This window comes from Panthera onca, chromosome A2 (assembly GCF_046562875.1).
Source record: "Panthera onca isolate mPanOnc1 chromosome A2, mPanOnc1 haplotype 2, whole genome shotgun sequence".
NCBI classification, from domain to species: domain Eukaryota; kingdom Metazoa; phylum Chordata; class Mammalia; order Carnivora; family Felidae; genus Panthera; species Panthera onca.
The window spans coordinates 126618887-126637908 of record NC_138340.1 but is presented as its reverse complement, the minus strand read 5'-3'; the positions used below and the strand labels follow the sequence as shown (position 1 = coordinate 126637908).

Here is a 19022-nt window from a genome sequence, read left to right as displayed (position 1 = left end):
AATCACTTGTACTGAGTACCAGTACCTTACTAGACACTCCCAAACATTGGGACATTATCACTTCTTGGACCCGTGGGCATAGGAAGTGATTAATTTGCATATGTTCTTTAAGAAGAATCATAAAAAACGCATACAAAGGGGATCAAATTTAGGTCTGGCCAAAGTTGCTGAACAAAAGACCAAAAAAATGTATTTCATTTTCTTGCTTTATGTGCTCATGTTGAGCTTAAAATTCAGAAGCAAGGCCCTGGGTTCCCAGAGAGAAAGCTTGAGAAAACCTTGAATTTGAAGTTCAATACACAGATGTTGGGATGTCCTACAAATCTGGACAGAAGTAACCAAGTAACACTTGATGAAAAACGCTGGGAAAGGTCCTAAAAAGATGGCATCACGTGTGCCTACTGGAGACTTCAATCCACTCTTCTCAATTCTGTTTACTTCTGTGGTCTTTCCCTAATGGGGAGGTGGGTTACAGATTATACACAAGAAGAGGGAAAGAGAATGGTGGTACTGGAATGAAAGAAAAATAGCAAAATGTTATCCAAAAGGGGGGGCACGCAAAGATCCTTTCACAGATCCAGGCTGTGACATCAGTTCCAAAGCACAGCTTCTGAGTGTTTGCCATTCATATCCCATCTATGTTTCTCAGTTTGTCCAGGGACCCACTGTTGGATCATCCAGCCATCATTATATACGCCATGATTGGAAATGATGTCTGCAATGGGTGAGTTATGGAGAAAAAAAGTTTTAAATTCTTGGACTCTGGATTCCTTGTCGTCCACTGCACTCTACTGTGTCCCAGTACCTGCTGTTGAGTTGAATTTCTCTGTCTTAGCAAGTCCCAGACATATGTGAAATCAACGGAACCAACCTGTAAAGCTGAAAGGCCCTTTTAAAAAGATCTGATCCATTAATTCTCTGTTCCAACTCACAACAAATGGGTATGCCATGCTACAAGTTCTCAATTGTAGCACAAGATAGATGCTGCTACTAGCCAAGAATCCAAACTGAATATAACGGCCTTTTAAATAAAATAAGGCTGAATTTCTGCTACCCCATAAGAATAGCTTCCTCACTTATATTCTGATATAGGTACTCATGGCAGAGACAGCATAGGCTTAGAGCATTTGCAAAAGGACTGTGTATCATTTATGGCCAATTTTATGTATGCCCATGGCCCACAGTAAGAAAGCAGTTTTGCTAAACTGCTAATATCAGTAGTGATTTCAAAGTGTTGAATGTCTTAGTTCCCCCACACCATTTTGGAAGGTTTTTCAAAAATTGTGTGTACCCCTAAGAATATGCTGCACATGTGAATGCCATCTGTCCTGTGATTGTGGCCAAAAAGAAAAAAAAAAGGTGAGATCAGATCTAGAACAACTCCCCAGTAGCCACCCACCCACCCACCATTTTAGAAAACAGAAAAGCAGAGCCAAGAGACATTATGTGACTTGCTTGATTAATTGATTAATGGCAGATCTGGCCTCCAAGCCAAGTGGTACTAGAAATAGGTCATTCTACTCACTGCCCACCCTTTGCTTTCACTCACCAAGCTTTCTAAGTCTGTGTTAAAGACCCAGTTCAATATTATGAAAATGTGTTTGCCCTCACCAATAACTCCACAAGTTGTGAGAGCCCTGGAACTCTCACAGTGAAGGAGCTGTAAACTTAATTAGTGAAGTGAGTTCAGGCCAAGAGATACCATGTTGTCCTGCAAAGATATGGAGTGCCAGACCCTGCTTTGGCACACCTTGGGCTGGTTTACCACCCTCCCCAGAACCCCAAGACTCCCAAAGCAACACACTGGGGACCAAAGTCCCAACCTCTGTGATGAGCCACATGGAACTCTCTGGGTAAATAACAAACACCCACAAAACTTTCCATGAGCCAAGAGCTGCACCACTCTATATTATCTCATCCCCACAGCAGCCTTAAGACAAAAGTATGATTGTCCCCAATTTACAGATGAGGAAACAGTTTCGGCAAGGTGAAGGAACTCACTAATACTGAATGAGTAGCAAGTTTGAGATGCAGACCAGGTTCTCTGACTCAGTTCTGTGCTCTTTCCACAATCCACACTTGCCTTATTTGCTTTCTTTGAGACAGTCGCTTTTTGAAAAGTATATATTAACGACCTATGATGTGCCAAATGCTGTGCCAGGCTCTGGGGCATTATGGCAAACAGGCCACAGTGCCTGATCACAAGGAACTTCTAGAAGGAGAAGCACTGAGCTTCAGGAACCCCAGTCCTATCACCACACAGACTGAACCCATGTCAGATCAGCCAGTGCCCTGCTAGCCTCTGGATCATATTCCCCTGGGGGGGATAGAGAGCAAACCAGTGATACTGAGTAAAGAACACCTGTGGAAAGCAGCTTTGACTCCAAGAGTCCAAACCCCTGAAACTGCACTTTTGCAACAGAACCTGCTTACTCAGAGGCCCTTCCAGCCCAGTCCTGCTTTTCCTTTTCCAAAGAGCCAAAGGGCAAGGCAGACATCAGCCAGAGACCTGTGCCAGCCGCTCCCCCCGCCAGGGATCTGGGCAGATAAGCAGCAAGCATTTGGGTGAAAGAACAGTGTTGGCAGTGTGGGATGTCCCTGTGGTGCCCACTTTGCAATGTCCTGTGGTGGGGTTAGAAAAATAAAGGCAGATGGCAGCTATACCTCCCCATCTGCCAGAACGTCAAGGTGGAGTAGACAAACCAAAATGAGCAAAGCAATTTCATAAAAAGCTCAAGCTAGCAATGAGTTGCATAATAAGTCCGTCCTGGAACAAGTTTGGGGATATTTGCTTGACTTTTCTCTTTTCTTTTTTTTTTTTTTTTTTTTTTTTACATGAGGATGCTAGCTAGCATATACTGAAATAATGTAGCTATACGCTTCTTTCTCAATTCACTCAACTCATGCAGTTACTCAATGAATACTTGCTAAATGAATGAAGGCCAGGATTGGAAGACAGCTTTTAGTATCTGGAATTTAAGAAGAAAGGTAACATAGACACATCCAGCTTTCTCATTGTGATTGTAGTCAATTTGGCCAAAGCTAACCCAGCTTCCCCTGGCCTTTCCTGTCACTGCCCTTAAAAGCTATGGAAGGTCAGTGATACAGAAGGAGAAAAATTCCTGGAAATAGGGAAGATTTGAGTGAGCTACAGCAGCAGAACCTTGCAGGGGCAGCATGGGAAATGGGAATGTCCTTAAGGGCCTCAAATCATAAACCCTTCCTCCACCCCCATCCCAACATGACATCCCTGACAAGAACATTGCAATTGTCAGCAATGTGATAGAATTATGAAAACATCCAGGACTATCCACATCGATTGACATGGTCCATTTTTCTTTATAGTGGACCTAGAAATAATTAATTGTACGTTTTTCACCTAATGGAAAGAACCAGAACCCCCCTATGACAGGTTGTCTGCCTCCCCTGCCCCCAAGCATTATTTTTTTGTCTGCAATGTCAGTGTTTCTGATGTCACCTAGGGCAGATGATCAGCACTGCATTAAGAAGAAACCAGTCAATGTGCTGATAGGTACCAATGTGCTCCCCAAGGAGAGGGAAACAATCCATTCTATCCAGTCAAATGGTAGGAAAACCAGCAGGGAAAGAAATGCTCAGAGCATTTCTATCTCCTGGCCTCCTCAGTTGAGGCATGGGTGGCCATGGAAAGGCTAAGGAGGTTCCCAAGCAGCCAGCATGCTCCAAGGCACACCCACTTCCAGGGACCCAGGATCTCTAGGCATGAGGTAGTGCGGGCCCAGTGCGTTCCCATCTCCTTCCCAGTCTGCGGCAAGACGCCTCTTAGAGGGGGGTTGAGTGTGAGGCCAGAGATGTGATTACAACTGGCTGGCCTGCAGAAAGGGCTGACTATATTGCCTGGCCGCTTAGAAGCTCAAATGCTAGCTGTGCATGAGGTCTGAGCACTCAGTCATGACAAGCCTCTGGGCTTTCGCTCAGGTTCTGGGAACTATTTTCCACAGAGGCTGTTTGCCTTCATCCTTAGGAGGAGGCACATCTCTCTGGCATCGGCCAGATGAAATCTGGCTGGAATAGCTGCCAGGGTAATGAAAAGATCACAGCCGGCCCTGCACCCAAGTCACGGGGCTTATTTTCATGATCAGACGCAATTCATTAGGACAAGGACAGGCTCTGAGCCACCCAGGAGGTGAGCCTCTTTGTCTTTCCCCTGCCGTGTGTTCCTGACCTTTGAAAGCACAGCCGAGGGCGCCGGCTGCTCTTTCATCATTTTCCCTGGTGGAAGCCTCACATGTCCCAGGCTTTCCCTCTGTGAGCTCAGCTCCCCTAACCCCTCACCTCTCCGTCTGGGTGACTGGCAGGAGCTCATCAGTGAGTGAGAAGGGGTGCAGGGCGCTGGGGTGTGCAGGCAAATCCAGGCTGGCAGAGTGGACCCCACACAGGCTCCAGAAAACGTGGGTTGAAGAGGGTTAGATGCTTGCAGTTCAGCCCATTCAACCTTTGGTGGACATCAGAGAAGGCCTAAGAGATGTTTCCCAAACCACTGGAACTGTGGTCTCCAAAACGCTAATGCTAATTCTCCTCAAAAACCACTGGAGGAGAAACAGTACCCAGACCAAAATGGCATTGAGGATTTTTCAGGGACAGAGTCAGAAGGCACCTTCTATGGCATCCAGAAGAAGTGACCCACCACCTATCACTTAGACCCATGTGCCCCTGCCTGAACTGAGAATCCATTAATTTTGGGGTCCCTATCTGGCTTAGTGGGTAGAATATGTGACTCTTGATTTTAGGGTCATGAGTTCAAGCCCCACATGGGGCCTAGAGCTTACTTAAAAAAATTTTTTTTAAGAATCAGTTAATTTGGGGGCACCTGGGTGGCTCAGTCTGTTAAGCATCTGATTTCTGCACAGGTCATGATCTCACAGTTTGTGGGTTTGAGCCCCACGTCAGGCTCTGTGCTGACAGCTCAGTACCTAGAGCCTGCTTCAGATTCTGTCTCCCTCTCTCTCTGCCCCTCCCCCTCCCCCCTCTCAAAAATAAATAAACATTAAGAAAAATTTTTTAAAAATCAGGTAATTTTGCTATGCACATCGAAGGGTTTGATTGACAATGCACATATCCATGTGCTGTACATGATGGAGCAAAGATGACTGGAGAATGTTCCATCAGCAACACCAAGGCTTCCATTTTGATTTCACTAAGTAATTAGTCATTTGGGTAATGCTTGGTTCAGTTATGGGGTGCTGGTGCAAAAGCACAAATTAGCTCAGATTCTTTGTTATCATCAGGGCTGTGTCTCTAGCCAAAAAATAATCATTAAATAGGGAGTTTGGGAGACTTTTCTCCATCTTAACTCATCTTGGCTTTATGTGAGTGGAGAGCCATAGCCCAGCATAATTGCTTTGTGCCAAAGTGCTAGTGTATCAGCAGGAAAAAAAAAAAAAACAAAAAACTGAGGTACCAAGGCAAAAGTTAATAAGCAGTATGTGGTACCCTCACTGGTGATTGAACATAGGGTATAGACACCCAGCTTGCTTCCCTTTCATCCTCACTGTCACATTCAACACACACAGTGAAATAAAACCAGTTACTCTGGGTGGGTCCTCCTGCATTGAGCAAACCCACAAGGCAGCCTAAATCCCCTTCACAAACGGAGATCCTTCTAGCACTTCTACACATATGCAAGTCAAGCCAAAACCCCTACCCAGCCTTCTGCGCTTGGTAGGTAAGCAACCTATTGTCAAATCCTTATGAGAGCTTTATATGCAAATTAGGAAGATTTTTACTCATAAAGTAGTATATTTTTTCCCAAGGTAAAAAAACATGAATTTAGCAGTCTGTTCTATATGCTAGGGTAAAATAGGACAACGTTTTCTTTCCTTCTTTCTTCTTTCTTTCTTTTCTTTTCTTTTTCTTTTATTTGGCGGGGGAGAGGGGGTCTAAGAAACCTGATATGTAGTGTAGAAGCATGTGTATAATCCACAACTAACACCCTACCCACAAGCCCTAAATCAGACTTTCTCTGCCTTTTCCTCTGTATGGGTATATATTGCTTGTCACAAATTAGCCAAAGTGAACCTCGCATCCAGGATCAACCTGTCCCTTCTGGATAGCAGCAATTTAAAAAGTGATTTTATTTGACTAAGTGAACTAGGTTGGGGGGGGGGGGGGGGAATGACGTAAAATTACAATGCTTTCTGCTCCTCCCATTAAAATTTAGGTAGAGTCCAGTTTCCCCCCCTTACTTTAGAAAGAATAAAAATAATATGAGAATCTGTTTTATTGTTGTTATTTTTCTGATTACAAAATAACATCTGTTATGAAAAGTTCAAATAATACAGGGCATAGGAAGTGAGTTTCCCCAACATCACTGCCTACCAACCACCCCACCACCTTGCTCCAAGCTAACCAATGGAAACAGTTCAACGTATTTGCATCCAGATTTTGTCTATGCAAATTCTAATTTACAGACTGATTAATGCTCATTGAAATGAAATAATATTATGCTTACTACTCTATAATTTGTTCTTTTCAATCAACAATACTTTTCCATGCTAACACCTACAGATTACTTCATTATTTTAAAAAAATTTTATTTTATTGAGGTGAAATTTACATAATATAAAATTAACCTTTTTAAAGTGAACAATTCTGGGGGTTGTGGGAGGGGGGATGGGCTAAATTGGTAAGGGGCATTAAGTAATCTCCTGAAATCATTGTTGCACTATATGCTAATTTGGATGCAAATTTTAAAAAATTAAATTAAAGTGAACAATTCCGTGGCATTTAGTAATTCAAAGTGTTGTGTAACCATCACCTGTATCTAGTTACTTCATTATTTTTACTGGCTGTATCCCATTCTACTTCATGAGTGTACTATAATTTATGTAGCCAGGCTTTTTAGCATTTTCTAACTTTACACTATTTCACACAATGTTGCAATACTTATATGTACATCTTTGCACATTTGTGGAAATGTTACTATAAATTTCAAGGTCAAAAGTTAAGCCAACTTGAGATGTTGGTACATTTCCGATGTCATTTAGAAGCTCCCTTAAAACTGGTAACAGTGGAAGGGTGCCAGGCTGGCTCTTTAGGTAGAACTTGTGATTCTTGATCTCAGGAGGTTGTAAGTACAAGCCCCACTTTGGGTGGAGAGATTACTTAAAACCTTAAAAAAGAAAAAAAAAGTTTTTAAAGTGGATCTACCCAGGGCTTCTTTCTGTCCCTTCCTTCCATGTCACTCATGCCTTGAGTCCAGCCTGTGAGTAATAGACTTCCTTTGCCTGGTTTGGAATCTGTATTAAGTTCCCAAGGGATGCCATAACAAAATACCACAAACTCCGTGACTTCAAACAACTCTCACAGTTCTAGGGACTAGAAGTCCAAAATCAAGGTCTCAGGAGGGTCATGCTCTTTCTGAAGGGTCTAAGGGAAAATCCTTCCTTGTGTTTTGTGGCAACATAATTCCAGTTTCTGCTTCCAGCTTCACATGGCCTTCTTCCCTGTGTGTCTGTGTAACACCTTCTCTTCTTATAAAGACACTTGTCTTTGGATTGAGGGCCCATTCTAACCCAGTTTGACATCATCTTAATATCTGCAAAAACCTTATTTCCAAATAAGATCACATTCTGAGGGACACCACTCAAACCACTATAAGATCATTATTATGTAACTTTGGAATTTTAAGGGCTCAAAATAGAAAACAACTTATTATTCCATTTAGGTTAACAAAAGGCAGTTTTAACCCTAAAGAGTAGATGAAAATCTTAGAGAATTCTATAATCTACTCCCAGGATAATGCAAGTTAGTACCTTAATTCAAACTTGATATATTCCTAAATGTGTGTATGTTCACATTCAATGTAGAAAGGAAGGATGTTGTGTGGATACATAATGTCATTTTGTTTCTCAGAGAGGTTGTATTTTCCAAACTGTGATATATGTGAAGAGTTTAAAGACGAAGTTACAGAATTCAAAGGGTCAAACAAATAATAATACCAGACTCCTATGATTCCATTAACTGTGTATATCAGTCAGGATAGGTAAGCTCATGCTTCAGGAACAAACAGCCTCAAATCCTAGTCGCGTAAAGCAAAAAACATTTACTCATACTCCACTGTCCACCAGGGATCACCATGGGGCTCTATTCTAGGACACAGATTAGTGAAGCAGCTGCTATATGGAACATAGTGCAGACTCATGGCAAAGAGCATTTTAGTGGCTCTCATATCACCAACTGTGACGTATGACACTTCTGCTCACAGTCTGATAGGCTAAACCAGTCACATGGCCCACCCAACCACAAGAGAGTCAGGAAGCCCAAAGTATTTTGCAAATAGCACCAATAGCTACTACATTGTATGTATGGGGCATGGGGAGGAGGCCAGGGGGGATCATGTATGTGTACACATTTATCCTTATCTACTAAAATATTTTCTGTTTCTTTCACCAACAGGAAAGCTGACCCAGTCCCAGAAATGACTACTCCTAAGAAATTATACTCCAGTGTCATGAAGACTCTGAAGTATCTAAATTCCCACCTGCCAAATGGCAGCCATGTTATTTTATACGGCTTACCAAATGGAACGTTTCTCTGGGATAATTTGCACAACAGATATTATCCTCTCGGTATTAGTTTGAAGATACTTTTACTAATTGTACTAACTAACAATGTTAGTTATATATAGTTAGTTTACTAACTAACAATGTTAGCTATACATAGTTCAGATATATGTGGTCCGAACCATATAGGAATACACCTAAAATGCCACCACAGTGCACACGTCAGAACAGGTAAGGACAAGAGCCCTGAGGTGTGGATATAAAGGTCAGTATCTAAAGGTGAGCAGAACCGGATCCAAAGACAGAAAGGGCAGAAATCTTTAATGTAGAATTAGGACAAATTGAAAGGTAAGAGTTTAAGTCAAGAAACTCCTTTAACAAAAAGTGAAATCTAGAATGAGCGGATAAAGCTCTTATGGAAGAGAAGGATTTCTCCAAATCTCAATGGTGAGTGCCCCCTGGTGGCCAGAATTCTAACAAATTCTGTGGACTCTGGTGGACAGTTAAAATTCTACGCAACACATCTTCCAGCGGCCTTGCTTCCTGCTCCCACACTCACTCGGAATCCTTGGCTCTAAAACGCTTTAAAGATCTCCAGAAACTTCCAATAGCATCTCTAGCGCCCATACGCTTTTTTTTTTTTTTTTTTTATTTTTTATTTTTTATTTTTTATTTTTGGGACAGAGAGAGACAGAGCATAAACGGGGGAGGGTCAGAGAGAGAGGGAGACACAGAATCGGAAACAGGCTCCAGGCTCCGAGCCATCAGCCCAGAGCCTGACGCGGGGCTCGAACTCACGGACCGCGAGATCGTGACCTGGCTGAAGCCGGACGCTTAACCGACTGCGCCACCCAGGCGCCCCTCATACGCTTTATACACAGTGTAAAAGTAGTAGTAATTCACATCAGGAAGGGCTGACATGCTGATCCTTAAAACAATCCTGTAAGATGTTTTCATTAATTCCATTTTATAGATGAAAAACCTAAGGCTCAGAGAGGCAGGCACCTTGCCAAATGTTGCATAGCTTATTGTATATGTAACGTGGGTATAGCAGGGCTCTCTCGGTGTTTGGGGGGAGAAAGTCCTTTCAAGAAATATTTATTATATGCCAGGCACTGTTCTGGGCACTGCATAACTAACAGTGAACACAGTAATCAAAACCAATAGGCTTATATTCCAGTGGGAGCATGTCAGAGGATGATAAGTGTTATTAGAGAAAATTAAGTAGGGAAGGGGGATGGGAAGTGCTGGCCTCAGTCCTCTCTGACAGGCACCTACAACAAGGGGCCTGTGTACCCTCCCCTCAGCCCCACGTCAACAACACCTGTGCCAATCTCTCATTAAAAGGTCTGCCCCTTCCCTGGTATTGCCATAGCCTCCTCTTTAGACCAACTCCTACTAAAGTGTTCTGGAGGTCCAAGCAGTTTCTAATGAGTCAGACGAGCAATTTAAAGGGAAAAACCTGAAACTCCTTCCTCAGTGCCCACCTTAGAGGGTGGAGGTGGAGAGCTTTCCCTTGTATTAATAACTTCTCTGTATCTTTCCAGTATCTTCTCCTCCTCCTCCTCCTGTAGTCCTTGCTTAAGCCAACCCCTCACAACCACCTCCCTCAGAAAGTTCCACCCCTCCTCACACACAAAATGAGCAGTTTCCCTCTAACCACTTGTCAAAGGAGTCTGGTCCCGTCACCAGGGGGACAACAATAAATACCCATTTTCTAGGATTCCCACCAATAAGACTGAAGTCATTTTGCTCTTCAATTATCAAGTGTGCCCCAAATGTCATTTTCATCCAAGAAAAACACTGTCCAGGCTCCAACGAGGAAAACATATTCCTTCTGTTCCCACAGCTTTCATGCTGACCCTTAGAGATAGTAACATGTTTACCCAGAGAGCTTAACTCCATTCTGGGCTGCCTTGAACATGCCAAGGACAACTATTTGGGCCGAGAATGTCTCTTTGAGTCATTGGGGTTGAAAATTTCAGTTCCCTTAACAGATGTTTTCAGATTCCTAGATTTCTCCCATACTAAGAAATGCCTGGGGAAGAAGAGTTGAGGGCAGGGGATATGTGCTTCCAATTTACTCTATCACATCAACGGTGACTTGACTTTGGGTTTTCTGACTTCAAATTCCATTTTCTTCCCATGAACTCCGGTTAGACAACTCCATAAATTCTCTCATATATGACACATAATTCACTTCACTCAACCACAGTATGCAATAATGACACCATGCAATTTGGAAGGGAACAAGGGAAGGAAAGAAGTTGACTTGGGGGACTTATCAATCACTTTGGTGGAGTCCCTAGGCCAGTGGTTCTCATCTAGGGACAACTTACCCATCCTACTCATTATCACAACTGGAGAGGGGACGCTACTAACATCTAAAGAGTAGAATCCAGGGATGTTCCCAAACATGCTACAATGCACAGGAAAACCACCCACAACTAAAAATGTCAATAGTGCCAAGGTTGAGAAACCCTGTTTTATTTAGGTTTTGCCCTGTTCTCAAATGGCCTTTCTCTAGCCACTAATCAGGCACTAGCATTTCACAGTACAAAAGAGGAAGAAGGAAAAGGTAGAACAAATTTGTTATATATAAACAACCCTGGTTTTGGAAAAAAAAAATCCAATTAGGAAGAAAGTTGAAACCCTCTAAAATTTGTTTAATGTTTTTAAGTTATTATTCATATCTTAAATTATCCCTGCTGCCTGGTTGCCATGGGAAATAAATTATAAATTCCTCAACGAAGCATCAGTGTCCTTCCTAGACAGCCCAGGAAAGTAGGTGGGATTTACCCAGCTTCCCCATTTCTCCTTGAGCTGGCACATAACTCACATAAGATGAGAGGCTTGAGGGGAGGGCTATCACCCTATGTCCCAGTTCTGCCTGGCTTCAAATCTAATCTTTGGACCTTTACTCCCACCAGACATGTGCCAGCAATAAAGCAGGTTAATTCTGGGCCAGCGTCAGGGTTTGGCTGCTCTGCCTAGGTTAGGGTCGGTCTCATCTTAGTCAATAGTCAAATGCCAAGTCTGATTCCCAGGGCACAGTGCTAAGGATTGTGTAGGCGAATAAACAGGGTGTTCCATTTACTTCTGTCTTTGAGCCTAGAAACACGATGAGGATACTCTCTAGACTTGACTGTAGCCACCCATTAAGGATCAAGAAAGAGGTCAGGGGGTGCACGGGTGGCTCAGTCGGATAAGTCTCTGACTTCGGCTCAGGTCATGATCTCACAGTTCATGATTTCAAACCCTACATCTGGCTGCCTGCTGTCAGGAAGCAGAAGGGGTCAAGGAGAACCCCTGGGTCAGTGATACATTCTCTGCTGCCTCAGTAGGACAGGTAGGAACTCAGCCTGACCATTCACCTAGGAAAAGTTTCAATGCTACATCAGATTGGCAGGTAATGGAGGCCTGGGGCAAGAATAGATTCCTAGCTCACTCCTGCCAAGGAGAAGGGGATAATAAATCCCTCTTAGCATCTTTTAGCCCTATTTGAGTCACTACCCAGTCAATGCCTCAATGCCAATGTCTGTGACAGCCCCACAATCCTTACCAGCAATTAAAATTCCTAGCAAGATGCATAGGCTTTTTGAAGAATCACCAGAAAGTAAATCTCACACATTAGGATTCTACTTACATAGATCTTTTCAAGCTTGACCAGGGATAAGTCCTCTCGGGCACAGTCTATGAGAAAGGCAATCTTTCCATAAATATGTTGGAGATACCTATTATGCACTTTGGAGGTAAAGACGATACTAAAATGGAGCCCTTGTCCTCAAAAGAGAGAGAAAAGAAAACTCCATTGGGGAAAATACAATATAGATCCTGACAGTGAAATCACCTTGTGTCAATGACACTGGTACAAGTCATAGGCTGGGAGCTACCTGAAGGATTAGACTATATAATCAAAAAGTTCAGGATTTCTGGCTACAAATAAGCCTGCAAGTAGGCCTTCCTTCAAAGACCTCTGCCACAAAACATCAACAACAGCTTAATTTTGTCCCAATTATTCTTAAACTTGAAGCCTAATATATTCTAAAATACCTTGTAGTATGCCTCTTATTTTATTACTGGCTTACTCCCTGTCTGATTTCATGTGGTTTTACTAAGGTTTTATACATTCAGATGGTACTTCATGGAGGTGTAGCTGATCTTTGTTGGTATGGTGCCTAAAATTTAAATTACGGTCCCAGCATTGAGTAAATGCCAAAGACTCTGCCCTAAAGAACTGACAAATGACTGAGACACAAGCTGCTACTCTAGGCAGTAGGGGTAAAACATGCCCTTTAATCTTTGGATGCCAGTCCACAGGCTCCCCACCCCTTACACACACACACACACACACACACAAACACACTGGTAGTTCCTCAGCCCTGATAACTCTAGTCCTCTTGCCCCTGTCCTGGCATTCTTGACCAGCTTTCTTCACCAGATTCACTTTCTAAACAGGATGTTGCAGACACTGCCTCTTTATAGGTATGACACGTAGGTAGGATCACTCTTTATACGAGGCTCCTCAATCTACAAAAATACCATTAAAATTACAGAGATAAAAACTAATACCTAAAAAGAAAGAGTGAACTGACAGCACCAATAAGTGGAGAAAAGAACTACTTCCCCCCTTCCCTTTCTTTAAACCATAAGCCTATCACAAGCACTCCCAACTGACCTTCCACATGGCCAGCCCAGAGTCACCCTACCTTCCACAGCAGAAATCCCAGAGAGAAGGGAAACCAACTCATTACATCTTTCCCAGTTATCTCCCCCAAGTACAGCTAGAATGCCTTTATCCCATTCAACAGACCCACCTACTCACCTAAGGATTTTTCCTATATTGACTTGTCTAATTAAAATTAGTGCCAGAAAAGCAAGAAAATGGGGGGGGGGGCAGGGGGACAGGGATTGGGAAAAGGCCTAGAAAGACACACCTTGTGGTCTCATGCTCAGGTGTGCTGGGACCTCAGCAGTAGGACAGCAGGGAGGGAAGAGTAAGCCAGGATGGAACAAGGCTATGTCAAGACTTAACCCCTCGAGGAGAGTCAGCAGATGAGTTCCCAATATCCAGGAGAAGGACAATCTCTGGACCCTCTGGTTAGCAGAGTAATCCAGGTGGGAAAGGGGAAGGTGCAAGAGCTTTACTTATAGTCAGGCCTTAGGTGCCATCACCCCCAGGTTAAAAAGGCTTCAGCCATTGGACAAGGGAAAGAGAGAGAGGCCACTTCTCAGGGAGAGGGGACTCATCAGGGCCAAGCAGGTTGACAGGGCCCCAGCTAAGCTACCTAAGGTTTATTACAAAGCCCCAGCCCAACAACAACAAAAAACAAGATGGCAGAGGGAAGGCTGCAGAGGTAGTACTACTACTCAGAGGTAGTACCAGCAGGGGGCAAGAGCCAAGTAACTGGGACACAGAGGATAGAGGATGGGGAGTGGAGATTGGAGGTGTCAGTCGCTGCAGCTGTCTAGGCTAAGACAGATGGGAACACATACAGAAAGGCAAATGACACTTTTTTTCTTTTAAGTTTTTTTATTGTGAGAATGAGAGTGTGTGAGAGTGCGGGGGAGGGGAGGGAGAGAATCTCCAGCAGGCTCTGCAGTGACAGAGGGCTCAACCTCATAAACCCTGAGATCATGACCTGAGCCAGAATCAAGAGCCGGAAGCTTAAGCAACTGAGCCACCCAGGCGCCCCCACAAAGACAAATTACAACACACACACACACACACACAATAGAGGAAAAGAAGCCTCAGTGGTAGAAAGCAGGATCTTGGAGAAAGACAGGAGCTCAGGGCTCCATGTTGAGCAGAAAATGAAAGCAAAGACAGAAGCCAGTGGCTTGGGATTTATCTAAAATATGAAGATGCAGGCACCTTTGGAGAAGAGAGGAGGCCTGGCGTGTCATTGTGACTTTAATGGTGGTAATAAGCCTGTGGTTTTCCAGTCTTGGATTCACTCACCCACACAGAGAGAATATATTTTTCCTCTATGACAAGAAAATTGAATCTATCTTTCAGTCTAACCGATCTGAGGTATAAGTGAAAAATAAGACTGTGTTCCGTCACCTTCAATCTTTCTCTTCACTCCGAGATAGGTCCTATTATTTTCCTTTATTTTTTCAAGCGGGAGAGAAGTGTTAATGGATGAGACATCAGTTATTCAGCCCTGAGATCTGGGAGGGCCTGGGTTTTGTGTCTCAGCCCCAGCATGAAAGCCTGGGTGGATAGGCTGGGAGGTGGGGGTGGGGAGAGAGGGGCGGTGTGTGGGGGGAGAGAAGAAATAACCCCCACAGATTCTGGGTCTGTAATTGATGTTTGGAAAGACTCTGGATGAACTCACATATAGCACTTAACACTTTCATTCTTTTTTTTTAAGTTTTATTTTATTTCTTTCAGTAATGTCTACACCCAATGTGGGGCTCGAACTCACAACCCTGAGGTCAAGAACTGCATACTCTTCTCACTGAGTTAGCCAGGCGCCCCCATCTTTATTCTTATGTACCTCTTTAACCTGCACCAAAAAATAAATGTAGGGTATATCTACTAATTAGGGCTCAAATAAGATATGCACTGGGCTGTGAAGGGATATGATGTACTGTCCTTTCCCATCCAATGGCCACCCAAGCTCTTTTGTAGGCTTTCAGTCTACTAAACTGCAGGACAGTGCATGGTCAGAACTTAAGACACACAGAATGTCCTGGCAGGTCCTTAGCATGGGATAATTGGGCAGATAATTGGGTTACATAAAGTTGAAAAGAAGGGTTTGATCAACTACCATCTTGAATGCTCCCTGTGCCCCAGGGGAACTTAGCATCTCATATCATTGCCAGGAGAAAGCCACCACTCCACAAGTCCTTTGTCAGTGGCGTTTCAGTCTGTATGGTATCTTTGTATCCTTCTACCTAGGTTCCAAATAAGGTCAGGCCTTTCAGGGCCTGCCCTACTCACTCCAGAAGATCGAGATGGGAGTAAAGTCCCTAGGGCCACTCCCCAGCTCAGTCTGAATTTGTAGGGCACTCAGAAGGAAAGAATGCACAAGTGTTCTTCAAGAGCAATGCTGAATGAAAAATCGGGGGAGGTCCCTGGCAGTGCTGCCCTTCTGCAGGAGAGACATGGTCACCCACAAGTGTGTTTCATTGGCTGCTAGATTTGAATATGTACAACACACCAGACCTCTCTGTCTTCCAGGTCAGCTGAATAAGGATGTGACCTATGCACATTTCTACTCTTTCCTGAACTGTCTCCAGGTGAGCCCACACTGACCTGTTCCAAGGCCACATTCCCTGTTACAGGCCTTGTTCCTCTGTCATCAAAGTGGTGTTTTCTTACTCTCAGGTCAGCCCCTGCCACAGCTGGATGTCCTCCAACAAGACACTCCGGAATCTCACTTCAGAGGTAGGACTGTAGTAGGTCCTTTGATGCCATCTTTGATTATTCCTTCCTGGTGCTTACTGCAGCATTTCTGCTGGGAATGGGATTTGGGCAAGGCAATGGCCTCCAAACTGATGAATAAAAATGTCAACTTCTAGGGTTCTTGAGAAGTCGAGAGAATGTGGGGTGCCCTGTCTCTCTCTTTCTGCCTCGCTCTGGGTTTTTGGCTCTTGCTGTGTCTCTCGGTCACTGTCTCTGTGTGTGCCTGCCTCTCTTGTGCATGCATGTACACACATACACCCCTTTTGAAGCTGGTCTTAGGCGTATTTGTAGAAATAGAGAGAAGTGAGCAAGGATAGGCCCATGTATGACTGGTGTTCTCCCAAGGTACACAAGGACCAGGTACTCGATAGCCTTCCTCTCTTCTCTGATGGAATACATGGTTCATACACTTCTCTCACTGATGGTGAATAATCTCTTTGTAAGAGATTTATTGATTTTTTTTTTGCAAAAGAAGTATATTTCAATTAAAAAAACTTGGAGAATGTAAAAAAGCACAAAGAATATCAACACAAATTACCCCAAATCCCACCACCCAAAGTCAATATGTATGTATGTTTTTCCAATATTACCTTCATAGATATTTTGGGGGTTTTGCCTACATAGTATCAGAATACACATATTGTTTTGTGCCTTCTAACATTAATAAGTTATTCTCCACATCATAATTTTATAATCATTTTAAAGTATACAATATATGAATATACCATGATTTATTTCTCACCTTAGTGTTGGACATAAAGGTTGTTTCCAATTTTCCAATATGAAAAATAGCATTGTGATGAACCTCTGTGTGTATATATTTTTTCTATGCCCTGTCTATTTCCTTCAGACAAATTCTTAGAAAAATTATTGGGTCAAAGTGTATGCCAGGTTTAAGGGTTTGATCCCTATTTCCAAATTGCTCTCTGGAAAGTTTAAACGAATTGACATTCTCAGTCACCTCTCCCGTGGCAATATTCTGTATTATCATGATTATTCATCTTTTCTTTGCCAATCCCGTGGGAAAGAAGTGGTATCTTATTACTTTAATTTTCACTGATTTATTCCTAATGAATCTTAACAGTTTTGTGTCTTCGTTAGCCACTTGTACATGACTAGACTGTAATGTGCAGAGCAACCCACTGCTGAGGGCTTGGAGTGAGGGTGATGATTATCAATTTCTTTGTTCTGCCTGAATTGTCTCACTGAAGTGTAGGCTTTACAGAATTCTCCCTGTTTCCTTTGTATTCAGAGAGCAAAACAACTCTCCAATACACTGAAAAATATTGCAACCAGCCAGAAATTTACGAACTTCGATCTTTTCTATGCAGATTTTGACTTCCAAGAAGGTAAGTTTTGCTGGAAGGAGGTGTTGGCACAAGACAGAAGTAGCAGCTACAGTTTAGAGCCTGACTGGGCAACGTGTTTGTAAGGCAACAGGCAGTAGGTTGGGTGGGGAGGCTCCTGTATGTTCTGACATACTAATAGCTCTGAGTATTAGAAAAAGGTGAAGTGTGAGACCCTCTCTGGGAGAGTGGAAGTTTACCATCACCTATTCATTTCAGCATCGTTTTAGAATTCCTGAAGCAACAGAGCCATGACCAGTGGGAAACAAATTTGGGCCAGGAGCCAGCAGATCAGTGGAATCACCTATCTCATTCTTGCCTGTTTACCAATGCCTTGCTTACCTAAAGATGAGTGTGGCAGGAAGGAGGGATAAGGTGGTGCCTCCCAGATGCACATGAAATTACCTACAGAGTCAATAGCAGTGCAGACTCCCAGACACCACACATGATGTAACTTATGAGAGTCTTTAAGGGAGGGACCTCAGATTTGCTTGTGGTAAAGTGGACAATCCATATCCCAGCTTTCTGGAAAGAATATCACTGTTTCTTTCCTAGCATTCTGTCCAGACACTGGGGTCACTGATGGACGGCCATGCAAAAAATAGGCATGATTATCAGAGCTACTGATTTATCCTTTACATCTTGACTCTGAAAAATGGTTATTTATTGACTTTATTCCTCTCAGCCTCGTTTTCATTGCTAAGCACTTGTTATACAAGAGAAAAACCTCCTGTTGATTGACTGCCAGCTGAGATGATGCTAATGGAAAGCTTTACAGCGTATGCAAATGATGGAAGGTGTCTCACCCAGAGTTTATCATCTCCATCTCCCCACCACCAACAACCCCAGCCCCAGCATCTGGGATGAAGCAGATGGCCATCATGAATTATCAAATTTTACATTAGCTGACAAGTACTGCATTGCACACTCTAACACTTCAAGTCTGAACATCTTTTCAACAGGACTGATCTCCCTTAACTAGATTTCCTGCCCGGGTGATACATAATTCTCTCATGGGGAGAGACATTTTGATAAATAACCTCTCATTAAAATGCAGAGCTAAGGACTCATTAATGAATTCCTGGTGTAAACAAATGCACCACCAAGTGATCTTTGATGATCATCAACCTTGAATATAGATAAAGTTATTAAAAATATAATAATGTCTAACATTCACATGGGACTTTTCATTTTCCAAAGTAATCTCTAGCTCTGTCGTTTATTGTCTTTGGGAATGTAGGCAGTTCCCTGAACATGTCTAAACTCTCCTTTCCAGACCTGGAACTGGGGGTACCATATCTTCATAACAGATCTTTGTGATGATTATATGAAACAAATGTGTAATTCTCCTAAGTGCTGTGCCTGGTATACACATAGTCAGTGCCCAGGAAAGAGCACCGTTCCCTCACACCCTTGTACTCAATGTGGGGTTCAGAATGAGCAGCATCCACACCACCTGGGCTCTAGTTACAAATGCAGGGCTCCCAGGCCCCACTTTTAATTAGGACCTACCTCACTGGGATTTTGCCTTTTAACATAATCCACAGATGAACCATATGCATGTTAAAATTTAATAAATGGGGCTCTATAATACTACAAGATTAAGATTTAGTCATCCGATTTTTCCTAAGTCCTACTATGTACCGTGTAGGTGCTAGGGATACAGCTGTCAGAAAAACAAAACAGTCCTTATCTTCATGAAGGATACAGAGAGAAGAG

The 19022-nt window shown here is 43.1% G+C and overlaps 1 protein-coding gene across 3 annotated transcripts in view; it reads left to right on the top strand.

Moving 5' to 3' along the window:
• Positions 1-19022, top strand: part of AOAH (acyloxyacyl hydrolase) — a 167599-nt gene that overhangs the window by 133934 nt on the left and 14643 nt on the right. For all 3 annotated transcript variants that reach the window (XM_060632886.3, XM_060632887.3, XM_060632884.3), the window contains exons 16-20: positions 650-724; positions 8437-8609; positions 15733-15791; positions 15880-15939; positions 17210-17306. In XM_060632886.3, coding sequence (XP_060488869.1) covers positions 650-724; positions 8437-8609; positions 15733-15791; positions 15880-15939; positions 17210-17306 — 464 coding nt within the window. The remainder of the gene's footprint in view (positions 1-649; positions 725-8436; positions 8610-15732; positions 15792-15879; positions 15940-17209; positions 17307-19022) is intronic.